Genomic DNA, 12,841 nt, shown 5'->3' on the forward strand with positions numbered 1-12,841 from the left:
AATAATGAGGTTACAATGATCAGTAAATTATTGATAAAAAATTCCTAAGAAATAGCCTCAGAACTTAAGCATATGGTGTTTTGCGTTGATCCATGAGAATCTATATATTAAGCCGTAGTCTGTATGTCGTTTTGTATGTTTGTCTGTTATACTTTCGTTTTCGCACGCAATGTTTTTGTTCTTCCAAAAGATAACTTTTAGTTCTTGCTCCACAAATTTGTTTAACGATATTCGCGCCGTTTTATAAATCCGGGGTTAATACTTCTTGAAAATCAAATCTTTTCAATATTCTTACGCATTAGTTGAGCACCCGCCACTTGGAAAAATGTTTTCATTGGTTCTTAAGAAAACTAAAAAACATGACAGGGGTCATTTTGGATTTTACTCCAACGCGTTTTGCTGGCCGAATGCACCAAGATGCTGAACAACGCAACACTCGTCACAACTTTACGGATTTTTTTTATGGAATTTTATTTCTTCACTTTCGACTGGATTTTGCTGGAGCTAGAGCTGGATTGACGAATTGACTTTTCTTTTGGCTTAAAAAAAGAGTATTTGGAATGGTTTTGGCGAAACGAATCACTGGCATACCAGAACAAAATTACATTTTTCTTCGAGCTTTGTTCAAAGTATGTTATTATTTGTTTTTATATCCTATGTAGCTCATGACAGTGCAGGACCAGATTAGGAAAAATCCTCACCCCAAGAAATGAGCCAAGATAATCAAAATGTCCTGATTGATGACGAGGGGCCTGCTGAGAGGGGTAGAAGACCTGCTGCTGAAAATGTGCGTAGGAGAAGGGCAATGGAAACTCCTCAGGCTCAACAGAGAAGAGCAAGGCAGGCTCAAATAATGAGAGATAGGCGTGCTAATGAAAATGAGCAGCAGACTCAACAGCGCAGACAACGTGATTTAGAGCAGGCTAGGAATAGGCGTGCTAATGAGAATGAGCAGCAGACTCAGCAGCGTAGACAACGTGAGTTAGAGCGGGCTAGGAATATGCGTGCTAACAAGAATGAGCAGCAGACTCAGCAGCGCAGACAACTTGCTTTAGAGCGAGCTAGGGACAGACGTGCAGACGAGTATGAGCAGCAGACTCAGCAGTGCAGACGACTTGAATTAGAGCGAGCTAGGGATAGCCGTGCAAACGAAAATGAAGTGCAAGGTCATAGGCGAAGGAATGCTGATGCTCAAAATCTAAGGAATAGGCGTGCAAATGAAAATATTGAGCGAGCACGTCAAAGGAGGCAAGCAAATGTAGAGCGAATTAGAAATATTCGTGAAAACGAAAACGAGGTACAAATTGCACGTAGGCGTAGAGGCAATAATGCCCGACAGCGCAGACCAAGGCGCTTGAATTTAGCTCACATTGGTAACCCCCTTCCTGATGAACACTATTTAGGAGCTCTTAACCATGTTTGTGAGTTTTGTGGGGCCTTGAAATTTGAAAAAGAAGACGAATTCAAGTGTTGCTCGAAAGGAAAAGTTTCCCTGCCTCAATTAGAACCTTTTCCACCTCAATTTCAACATCTTTTCACTGATGATTCCAATGAGGCCAAGGAGTTTCGAAAAAAAATTCGTATATACAATAACTCTTTTGCTTTTGGGTCTTTTTCTGCCAACTTAAGACCTCCTCCAGGTATTGGTCCTGCAACATTTAGAATTTGTGGACAAATTTGTCATCGCTACGGTACTCTTTTTCCTAACGAAGAACAACCACAATATGCTCAATTGTACATCGTTAAAGCTGCACAAGCTTTAGATTTGAGAATGCAGAATCCATCTGCAGTTGATTGTAATAGGGCCACTATGGCTTTAATCCAGGATGTTCTTGGAACGGTAAATCCTTATGCCGCTTCTTTAAAGCACATGAAACAGGTTGAACAAGTGGAACAAAATCGTGCTATAGCTGAAAACCGTCCAGTTTCTAGGATAACCATGGTAATGAGAGAGGGGCACGATCAAAGGCGTGGCAATGCGCCTTTGCATGAAGAGGTGGCTGCCATCTTCACAGGAGAAGATGGTGCTCCACCAGCTGGTAGGAATATTGTTGTCTATCCACGAAACCATCATTTGCAAAGTATACCATCAACATCTAGCGTAGTTGATCCATATATCTATCCATTACTTTTCCCAAGGGGTGATCTGGGCTGGGATATGAATATGCCTCACGTAGCTGAGAGGGCAACAAGGACCAGGAATCATGTGACACAACTTGAGCATTATGTTTATCGGTTAGCTATCCGAAGGGGGTTCTCTGCACTCCATTTGTCAGGTAGGCTATTTCAGCAATTTTTGGTGGATGCTTACACAAACAATTAAGAGCCGAATGTTATCAAGGTTTAGTTGACCATCTTGAAAATGCTACAGAACAAAGAAACTTCAATGCGGGTCATGTTATTGTTTTGCCTTCAACCTTTTCAGGGTCTCCCAGAGCCATGCACCAGCTTTACTTGGATGCAATGGCTGTAGTTTCTAAGCATGGAAAGCCAGATGCCTTCTTGACTTTCACGTGTAATCCTAGATGGCGTGAGGTAACTGAGAACTTACTTCCCAATCAGAAAGCGCACGACAGGCCTGATCTACTTACTCGTGTGTTTCGCATGAAGTTATTTGCCATGAAAAAGGAAATAATGGAGGATGGTATTCTTGGAATGGTTGTTGCCCGTGTTGATGTGATTGAGTTCCAAAAACGTGGTCTTCCCCCTGCACATATTTTGATTCATTTTGCAGCTGAATTTAAGTTGAGAAATGCAGATGATATTGACCGCTTGATTTGTGCACAGCTCCCTGATCCAGAAACTGAACCTGAGCTTTACGAGATCATCAAGTCCAACATGATTCATGGACCATGCGGTGTTTTGAATGACCGTAGCCCGTGTATGATTGATGGTAGTTGCTCAAAAGGTTTTCCAAAATCTTTTAACGATGAAACGGTTATGAATGTGGATGGCTATCCTTCTTATCATAGACCTGACAATGGCCGTACTGTTAGGGTAAGGAATCTTGATCTTGATAATAGATGGGTCGTGCCATTGTCCTTATTTGTGCAAAAAATATAATGATCACATTAACTTGGAAGCCTGTGTTTCCATTAAAGCTGTCAAATATCTTTACAAATACATCTACAAAGGCCATGACACAGCCCATATTGAGATTGCAGAGAGAATAGATCATGATGAGATCATAACTTTTCTTGATGCACGGTATGTTTCTGCTCCAGAAGCATGTTGGCGTTTATTCACTTTTCCTATGCACACTCAGATTCATACTGTTATCGGGTTGGCGGTACATTTACCAAACTTTCAGCGTGTTTATTTTAGGGAAGGTGAAGAAGAAAATGCAGCTGATAGAGCTGGCAATAATGAGACTATGTTGACTGCTTGGTTTTTGCTGAACCAAAATGATCCTACTGCCAGGCAAATTCTATATCCTGACATTACCTATGACTACGTCTTTATCAAATCTAGAAATGGTAACAAGTGGAAAGTAAGAGAGCTAGGCCATGGAACAGTAATCAGTCGGATGTATAATGCAAGTATACGTGAAGGTGAAAGATATTTTCTAAGAGTTTTGTTGTTACACGTTCCAGGTGCTACATCCTTTGAATACTTGACAACTTTTGACGGGGTAATCTATTCAACTTTCAGAGAGGCATGTTTAGCAAGGGGTCTTTTAGCTGATGATAATATCTGGGTTGAGACTTTGAATGAAGTAGTTCATGTTGCCACACCAGTCAAAATTCGAAGAACGTTTTGCACCATCCTCATTCATGGTGAGCCAAATAACCCAGCAGAGCTATGGGAGAGTTTTAAGGAGCACATGATACAAGACTTCTTATGTCACCATAGTGAATTGCAAGCTGAGCAAATGACTTTATCTAACATTGCAAACATGCTCCATCAATTTGGAAAGTCTTTACAAGATTTTAATCTGCCTGATTTTGATGTAGAGATTGTTCAGGAACAACCAAATGCTGCTGCTAATCGAGTGGAAGCCGACCGTGTTAGGCCATCCTTGAATGAGGCTCAAACCACTATAGCTGATGCTGTCATTAACGCTCTTTCAAATTATGATTTCAACTGGGCTAAGCTATTTTTTATTGATGGTCCTGGTGGTTGCGGTAAAACGTACACCTACAACTACATTATAAAGGAGGCCAGAGCTCAATCTTTCACTGTTTCCACCTCCTCCTGGACAGGTATTGCTGCAACACTTCTTGATGGGGGGAAGACGTGCCACATTCTTTTCAAGTTGACGGTACCTGTTAATGATGGTTCTACAGGTAGTGTGAAACCCAATAGTACCCATGCAGAGTTTTTGAGGAATCAAGATATTTTTATCTTCGATGAAGCATCAATGATCCCCAAACATGCTCTTGAAGCTGTAGATAGAATGTTGAGGGATATTTGTAACAGTGGCGTACCATTTGCTGGAAAAGTTGTTTTGTTAGGTGGCGACTTTCGACAAACCCTTCCGGTTGTAAAAAGAGGAAGTCCAGCCCAGGTTATTGAAAGTTGCTTGAAAAGAAGTCCTCTTTGGCCTCTAGCACAAGTATTTCATTTGAATCAAAACATGCGGACAGGTATCGGGGAGCAAGAATTTTCCAACTTTCTTTTGCGATTGGGTGAGGGTGCTTTGCCAATGAAAGCTCATGAACCATATCTAGGGTGCATCGAAATTCCAGAACAATGTGTGCTCCCAAAAGACTCTGATCTGATTCAACAAATCTTCGGAAATTTTGCAGATGGTGAGGACCTAACAAAACGGGTGATTTTAACTCCAACAAATGAAAAAGCCTTTTGCAACGTCAGACGGGGGATGTCTGTACTTATTTCAGTTTTGATTCGGTGGTTGCTGGTACACAGGAGGAAGTTGATCTTTATCCTCAAGAGTTTCTAAACTCAATTACCCCAAGTGGAATGCCTAGACACAAGTTAAATCTTAAAGTGGGGTCTGTGGTAATGTTACTTCGTAATTTGTCCCTGAAAGATGGTCTTTGTAATGGAACGCGTCTCAAGGTCTGTAATTTACAAGACAATCTCATTGATGCAGAAATTCTTACTGGTTTTTTTGCTGGTCAAAGAACTTTGATTCCCAGGATCACATTTTGTCCCAACGACACAAATTTACCATTTCAACTGAAAAGGGTCCAGTTTTCACTACGGCTATCTTACAATCAATAAAAGCCAGGGGCAAACTTATGAAAAAGTTGGTATATTTTTGCGTCGACCATGTTTCTCACATGGACAACTGTATGTTGCTTTTTCTCGCACACGTGCATTCAACTGTGTTAAAGTTCAAATTTGTAATTCATTCCAACAAGGGTATGCTCGACGCAAATGCTATACAAAAAATGTTGTATACCCTCAGATTCTTTGATTTTATTTTACCTCCTACTTTATTTTTCATGAGCTACTTAGGATGTAAACGGAATAATAACTACTTGAACAAAGAAAATTTGATTGGCTAATGATTTTTTCATTTCAATCGTTTGTTGAGTTTTTCTATAATGGGATTGTGTTTCTGTATATAATTTAGTATCTATAGTAGCTTTTCTTAATGTTGTCTTTCACATTATTTTTGATTGGGTTGGGCAGGGTATTGATAAGAAATTGCCATTGTTTGTGCAAATACAATTTTGATGACATTAACGGTTAAACAATTCTTATGAAGAGATGAAACTTGCTTTGTTACTGCCTTACATTCAATCACTTGCCACTGTCATCGAGATGTCAATGTTTGGAAAGAAGACAGCTTTGCACCAACCTAACTTGAGATCCCCATTCTATATTGGAGACAAACCATTTAATATGGTTTGTTTATGGCAATTGCATTTACCAACCTGCTCAAGAGTATGTCAACAAGTTCCATCACTACCCAAGTTTGACTGGAGAACCTTCAATGAGATCCCCATTCCATATGGGAGACAAACCACTTCAAATGGTTTGTTTTTGGAATTCATCTGCGACTGAACCTCGATGTTTTATGAGGCAAGCAGTATTAAAGAATTTCGTTTTGCATGTTTCATCATCCCACTTTTAAAAACTGAATTCATGTCCATCCCTTTGCAATTAGCACAACCAATGGCGATTTCTTATTCCAGGGCTTGATTAATGATGATTTGCAATAAAACTGAGATTAAACCCTGGTAATTTTCAAACCTTAACTCCAATTGTATTTGTTTGTTCACTTACTACATACTGATTCGACTGGTACAGTTTTGTTTTACCTATTATTTTCTTTTTTCAGTAATAATTCAGAATTTTTTCATAAAACAAAAATGGGAAATGTTATTACAACCACCGATACAAGATTTTTCATGAAAGATCAAGAGACTCAAACTGCAAAACTGGCCCCTATATTGAAGTGCTCCTCGACCCAAACTGACGGTGGTCCGGTCATTAACGAAATTGATGGCCATAGTAAGTAGGACATTTGCATTCTGTTATTTTAGATTTGATCTTTGTCACCTTGATTCATTTTGGTACACAAGCATCTTGAATCTCTATTGTGCTTTAGTTCACTTTACAATTCTTGGCAAATTTTATAACATTAAAAAACCCAAAGTAATGGACTTTGGTACACAAGAACTTATTTACAACATAAATTTACTGCCCTATTATTTTCTTTTTAAGACTATTTTTGTTTTCTTATTACAGCACGATTGGTACTTGGCAATGTAGCAAAATCCAGGGAAGAATTGAAAGAGTTAATAAAATCCCAGAAAAGAATGGAGAGTGGTAATGAGATTTTCATATTTTTGTTTCCCAATGTGACTCGTGACACCTTTTGTGACATGACACCCTAATGGACTTCTGTGCCAAATTTCAGCCACATAGTTACTATTTTTTTCAGGCTTTTTTGAGCTGATTCTACTGGACAAATTGATGAAATAGTTCAAACAAAAAAGTCATTTCTTGCTGGCATTTACTTTTCATTAGCTTTTACAGTATCTTCTGATCATATAAACAACAATAAAATTGTATTCAATCTTTCTCCTTTAGTGAGCGCATACTATTCACGATCACAATCTCGATCCTCCTCATCGGCATCCAGTTCGGCGTCTTCAAGGTATTCGTCGTACACGAAGATTAAGGACAGAAAATAAAGTTTCTTTGGTTGTTTGTTGTCTGTTGCGTTTTGTTCGATTGTTTGTACCGTGGGAATCCCTTTTTGGGATTTTTTGGACTATTTTTTATGTTAAATCAATTTTTATACCCTTTTTAAATGACCAACAGCGTTGCGTTACTGTATCGTGCCTTACTCTTCTCTTATTGAGTAATTACCTAGTTTATGTATCCGAGGATATCGAGGGCGACGGTAAGTGAAATCAATACAAAACAAAGTCGATAGTTGATGTACGGCTCTATATCGCCTTTGCTCACCTAAACAGATGACGGTATCTTGGTGTTTTTACCGTCGTCGAGCAAAGTGGACGGTGATTTCGGTCCTATGTCAGCTTTGCTTTATACCGCCCCCCTCGATTTATCTCAGATACATAAGCTCGCTAATTACTCACCTGTCTCACCTACCCAAATTTTTTCGCTCAATTCAACTCATTCCCTTTCATTCCCGTTTGCTGATTTTTAAAATCAATTATTGCATCCACTTTTTCTATTCTCATTTCTTCTGTAGAGAGCTGGTCACAATAAAGACCAAGGCTAAAACTATTGAATCATTGACGTTATTTTGTTCGCGCAGAACTTTTTTATTACGTAATCTTTTCTTCACGCAAAAACGGTTAAGAAAAAATCTTTGACGCGCTCTAGTAGAGGGCATTTTGTAAAATCGCTCGACTGTTTTGTTAGAAGCACTTGTTATACATTTTTGGAAAGCTGAGGGGTAGGGAAATCGAAATTACTTACTATGTTTCCATTTTTTTTTCGGACACTTTGGTGTGATTTTTGGACAAATATGACGGTCTCAGGCAAAAATCATAGGGTTAAAAATTAATGAAAATTTTAGCTCGAAAAAACGGAGACCTGTCGTATATTTTTGGAAAGGTCTCAAAAAATTAAGATTAGAGATATATTGCAAGTATAGGTGATTTCTGTACCTAACTCAAGATATTAACCCTTGAAAACCGTGTTCTTCAGCCAGAAACAGCTATTTTGTCCAGTTTTTGCGCTTTTTGAAGCTCAATATCTCGAGTTAGGTACTGAAATCACCTATACTTGCAATATATCTCTAATCCTAATTTTTTGAGAGCTTTCCAAAAATATACAACAGGTCTCCGTTTTTTCGAGCTAAAATTTTCATTAATTTTTAACCCTATGATTTTTGCCTGAGACCGTCATATTTGTCCGAAAATTACACCAAAGTGTCCGAAAAAAAATTAACAAGTGCTTCTAACAAAACAGTCAAGCGATTCCAAAAAATCGAACAAAATTCCCCCTACTACTCCGCACGAAAGTGAACACCGGCCTATAGGTGTTATTCAAGAAATTTTATTCATCAAAATTTTATTCTTAGTCTTAAATAAAACTGAAAATTATCAACAAGACAATGTATTTATTTTGTAATTTTTTAAATTGTAAATTTTTATTTATTTTTATTTAAATGTATTTTTACAGCTAAAACTTTGATATAGATAGAAGATTTAATTACTTACTGATAACAATATTTCATCTTTCTGACATGTAACCTGCCCAATCATTGATGCGAGCTACATAGAATACACTTTAAAGGGACTTATTAAGCGAATGGTCTAAATATTTAACTTTGAGAACTAATTTTGGCGAATGACAGGCGAAGTCTGGTACATTTTGCCTCATTTAGAACAATTTGGACGAACTTTAGAGCTTATTTTGGGAAAATTCCCAATAATTTAATTTTGGCAAGAACGTAAACTGCTCAATTTTCGTACTGTGTTTGAATCCAGAATACCTTATCGGTAGAAATTTGTCGGTATAAAATTTCGTCATTTTTTGCCAAAGAATATTTTCCAAGAAGGTATTGAGTAACTTTCAGGTTTTCAGAGAAATTAAGGCTCTGCAGACAAATAAAAAACAACAACAAAAAAATTACGAAAAAATGTTCAAAGTACTCTATAACCATTTGGTAAAAATATTCAACAAGTTTTTTACCGATAATACCTTCGATGTCTGAATTGCAATTCCAAAAATGCTGACTTTACAAAATATTTTAATTTCAAACCAAAACAAAAGAACACGCGTTACTTATGTAATTTAGTTGTTCGATTTGATATCAGAATGAGTGCTTTTTGAAACTAGATTCTAATGACCCGAAAAATTGCAATGTTTTGACTTCAAAAATGTTGAATGTGTAGGTCGCGATCTTCTCTGAGCCCCTCTGTTTTTATTCTGGCTTGGGACAGGTTGACTGTCATTTAAGACAGTCCGACGACATTACCCAAAGCGGCCTATATAAACTCTAGGTAGACTTGACAGGAGAATAAAACAAAAACAAATCGTACTTTTAGTATTAGGCCATCTTCACCATCCAAAGGACTTTTAGTGCGCTCAGCAACATCTTTACCGGCGTGCGACGCCGGGTACCGGCTAGTTTATTTTTAATATATGTAGTGAATAAAATCTGATGAATAATTTAAGAGAATGGATCAATCACTGAGTCACCATATGATTTAAGAGCTGGCGCTTTGACTTGGAATTTCCGGTGTTATTAATTTGATATTCTTCCTATGGGCATTCAATTTTATCCCAATTCTAGTTTCAATGGGTCCCAGGAACACAAAATCAGGGCGGAGGTTGAATTTTTCTCGAATGGAACAATAAATATTCCTCGTTGTTGCCTCATTTAGTTTCTTCATCCTGCTGGTGCCTTTGATGTTCCCGTATTTGAGTTCTTGCGGGCTGAATTTACTCTTCATCATTTCGATGGCTGATTTGGCAATTGCCTCTGTTTCTTCAGTTGAAACCTCTGACTTTGAATTGTTAATTGTGCCATTTGTACCATTCCCCAAGAGTCCCTCCATGTAACCACCAGTCAAGAAAAGGTTTGGTCTGGTATCCTCAATTACTCTTTCAATATTTTCCAGTTCATTTTCGACCTCATCGTGATGAAGAACTGGCATTGGTGGTTGGCGGTTGGTAGTTTCTTTCAATATGGTCATTATTGTGTTGATGTCCTTTGCCTGTTGCTCCATCACCCCACGCATTCTAACCAACTCCAAAGAAAGTTCATCAATCTTCTCACGTGTACTTTTTTGATCTTTGGTTTGTTGAAGAAAACGACCACCACTTCTTGACGAAACAACATAATCTGTTGACTCCGGAGTGAAAGACATGCGTGAGGAACTGCTTGGTGTGGTGTATTAGTGACCTTAAGCAAGGGCGGCGGTGGTGGTTCCCTGGCGGTATTCTTCTAAAAATTCACAAATGCGCATGCGCAAAATGGGTGATTCCCTGCACGAAGTCCTCTGCCTCGATATCTGAAACGTGAAATCAAAACAAACTCGTTCTCTGTGTGGTTCTCAAAATATCTTGAAATATAAACTCACAAATATCATGGATCAACATGAACAACCACAACAACAACCAAATAAAAGAAAGTAAGTGCATTTCTTATTAGCTTTTAGTATTTTCTTGAATCATGGGCTGTTTTTGATTTTGTTTGCACTGAAATTTGAATGCTTTTTCATCTCATCTTGAGTCCTATCCTCAACTTGTTGGTTTGTTTGGCTATATAATGATAATTTTTTTGCTCTATGGACATTTTTATCTTTATTCTTTGGTTCAAATAACATTTCACATGTGTGTATCTACAGTATTACTTATTGCAGTGTTTTCTTTTTCCAGACCTGCAATGATATGGACCAAAATGCATGAGGAAATTCTATGTCGTGAAATCCTTACTTATGAACCTTTTAACTATAAAAGTGGAACAGAGGTGAACGAGGTGAAGCCTGGAAACTCATAACAGAATCTCTTAATAGTCACGATAATCCAAAGTTTTCTGTATCTCATCGTGGTGTTCGTGAAAGATATGCAGTTCTTGAACGTAATTTCAAACAGAAAATTGCTGCTGAAGAAAAGGCAACTGGGATTTCTCCTGATGAACCAACAGACCTCGAAAAAGCCCTCGAAGAAATTGTGCAAAAATTTAAAGATATTGAGCTTACCGATAGTAGCAAAAAGGTGTCAGAAGAAAAGGAACGGCAGACAGCAGCAGATATGAGGCAACAATGCATGGAAACATTCAGAGAGTCCGAAAAAAGAAAGGGTGACGAAGGAAGTACAGATAAGGAAAATGGAAAACGTAGAAGAAGATCTGGAAACGATACAATAGCATACTTACGAGAAAAAATGGAATCAGACAAGGAGCTAAAAGAAAGAGAACTGAACATTGCACAGTTACGAGAGGAAAATTTGCAAAGAATGATGTTACAACAGCAAGAACAAAATCAAACTATGTTGAATTTGTTGATGCAAATGCAAAATTCAAATCAAAATAAGAACTAGTTGATAATTTAGAAACATTTGTTGAGTTGTTTTGAACTGTTTGGAAAGCTGTTATTTTGAGATTTGTTTTGTTTTTGCTTCTTTTGTTATAAATATTAGAGGTGTTTTTCTCCTACTTAGAAAAATATTCTTGGTATATATCTTTCTCATCTTTTAAAAGCATTTAGCCATTGACAAATACGAGTACTGTAACTCAGTTTTATAGTCTCGAAAAATTCTCTTTTTTGGAAATTTTGCACATAAAAGTTGAGTTTTGAGTTATTTTTTTGTATAGATCTATTTATACTGGTATTTATATTTTGTTAATCATACATTTTGTTATTTATAAATGTAATATGCAACTTTTTTAAACTTGTTAATATTACTTATGGTAGGTTATTTTTCGTCTTAACTGAAAAAAAGAAGACAAAGATAATACGAGAGAAAAATCTTTCTTAACAAATTTTCATACAAGATTTAGAAATATAAACAGTTTTTCCTTTTCATCATGTCAAGTAAGTTTCGATATTTGGAGGATCACAATCAAAGAATTGAGAAACTTGATTTCCATACAAACATGTTCTGCAGTTTTGCAAGAAAGCACAAACAATATACATTTTACCAACTGCACTTAAACGAACCTTCAGATTTTTCCATAAAGTCCATAAACTTGAAATAGTTGATAATTTCTTTAAATAACCATTCAACAGTCACTCTGACTTTACTCATACTTTTGTTGAATTGTGTTTGATCTGGGGTTAAACCAGGTGCTCTGAATGGAGCTTGGAGGTGGGGTCTTAAAGGGTAAGCTGGATCCCCATATATACATAATATATCACCATTTGGTTTGTGTGAATGTTGTTGTAGTTGATTCAAAAGTCCTGACTGAGCCTGCATGGCAGAGTCATGTCTTTTACCCTCGACTGGACCAAAAAGATTTGCAATTAATCCGTTTGGAGTAACAACACTTTGAAATTTGAAAGAGTGGAAACGTTTGTGGCCATTATACAGGATCCTTTGATTACGCCCAGGGCGACAAATAGGTCTCACTGTGCCATCGATAAACCCCCAGCAAAAGTCTAATGCTCCTCCTTTATCATGCACAACTTGGGCATAGTTTTCCAAAGAAGCAGGGGACATCCATGGGTGACCGAAACCAGTGAGTAACCCGTTGAAATTATCATAGATATGATTCAAAACTTTATATGAGATCATGCTGAACTCTGGAACTGGTCTTCCAAATAACGGTATCATGTCTCCATATCGAATTGGGTTCGACAATCGAATTTCAATCGGTAGATTGCGTTCGATTTAGTTCGACTGGTTCGATCGTCGATTCCGCTCGATTCCGCTACAATTGAGAAAGATAGACAGACAGACAGACAGACTATACCTGTGCCACAAGACCAAGCTCATT

The 12,841-nt window shown here is 37.6% G+C and overlaps 1 protein-coding gene and 1 pseudogene across 1 annotated transcript; one reads left to right on the forward strand and one right to left on the reverse strand.

The window, feature by feature from the left end:
• The first annotated feature begins 709 nt into the window (after positions 1 to 709).
• LOC136814070 (uncharacterized) lies at positions 710 to 5,976 on the forward strand. Its single transcript, XM_067070568.1, has 4 exons — positions 710 to 2,276; positions 2,426 to 2,997; positions 3,266 to 4,751; positions 5,678 to 5,976. Exons 1-4 carry the CDS (start codon positions 710 to 712, stop codon positions 5,974 to 5,976), a joined length of 3,924 nt encoding a protein of 1,307 aa, XP_066926669.1.
• A 5,954-nt stretch (positions 5,977 to 11,930) lies between these two features.
• On the reverse strand, positions 11,931 to 12,684 carry LOC136814051 (uncharacterized; annotated as a pseudogene).
• Between the last annotated feature and the right edge of the window lie 157 nt (positions 12,685 to 12,841).

Source organism: Clytia hemisphaerica, unplaced genomic scaffold (genome assembly GCF_902728285.1).
Source record: "Clytia hemisphaerica strain Z4C2 unplaced genomic scaffold, Clytia hemisphaerica genome assembly, whole genome shotgun sequence".
Classification (NCBI taxonomy): Eukaryota; Metazoa; Cnidaria; class Hydrozoa; order Leptothecata; family Clytiidae; genus Clytia; species Clytia hemisphaerica.

Coding starts and splice junctions, on each gene's coding strand:
- LOC136814070 (XM_067070568.1), top strand. CDS start 710: ATGAGCCAAGATAATCAAAATGTCCTGATTGATGACGAGGGGCCTGCT. Junction 2,277..2,425: donor CTCTGCACTCCATTTGTCAG/GTAGGCTATTTC, acceptor CAACCTTTTCAG/GGTCTCCCAGAGCCATGCAC. Junction 2,998..3,265: donor ACAATGGCCGTACTGTTAGG/GTAAGGAATCTT, acceptor ATGCACACTCAG/ATTCATACTGTTATCGGGTT.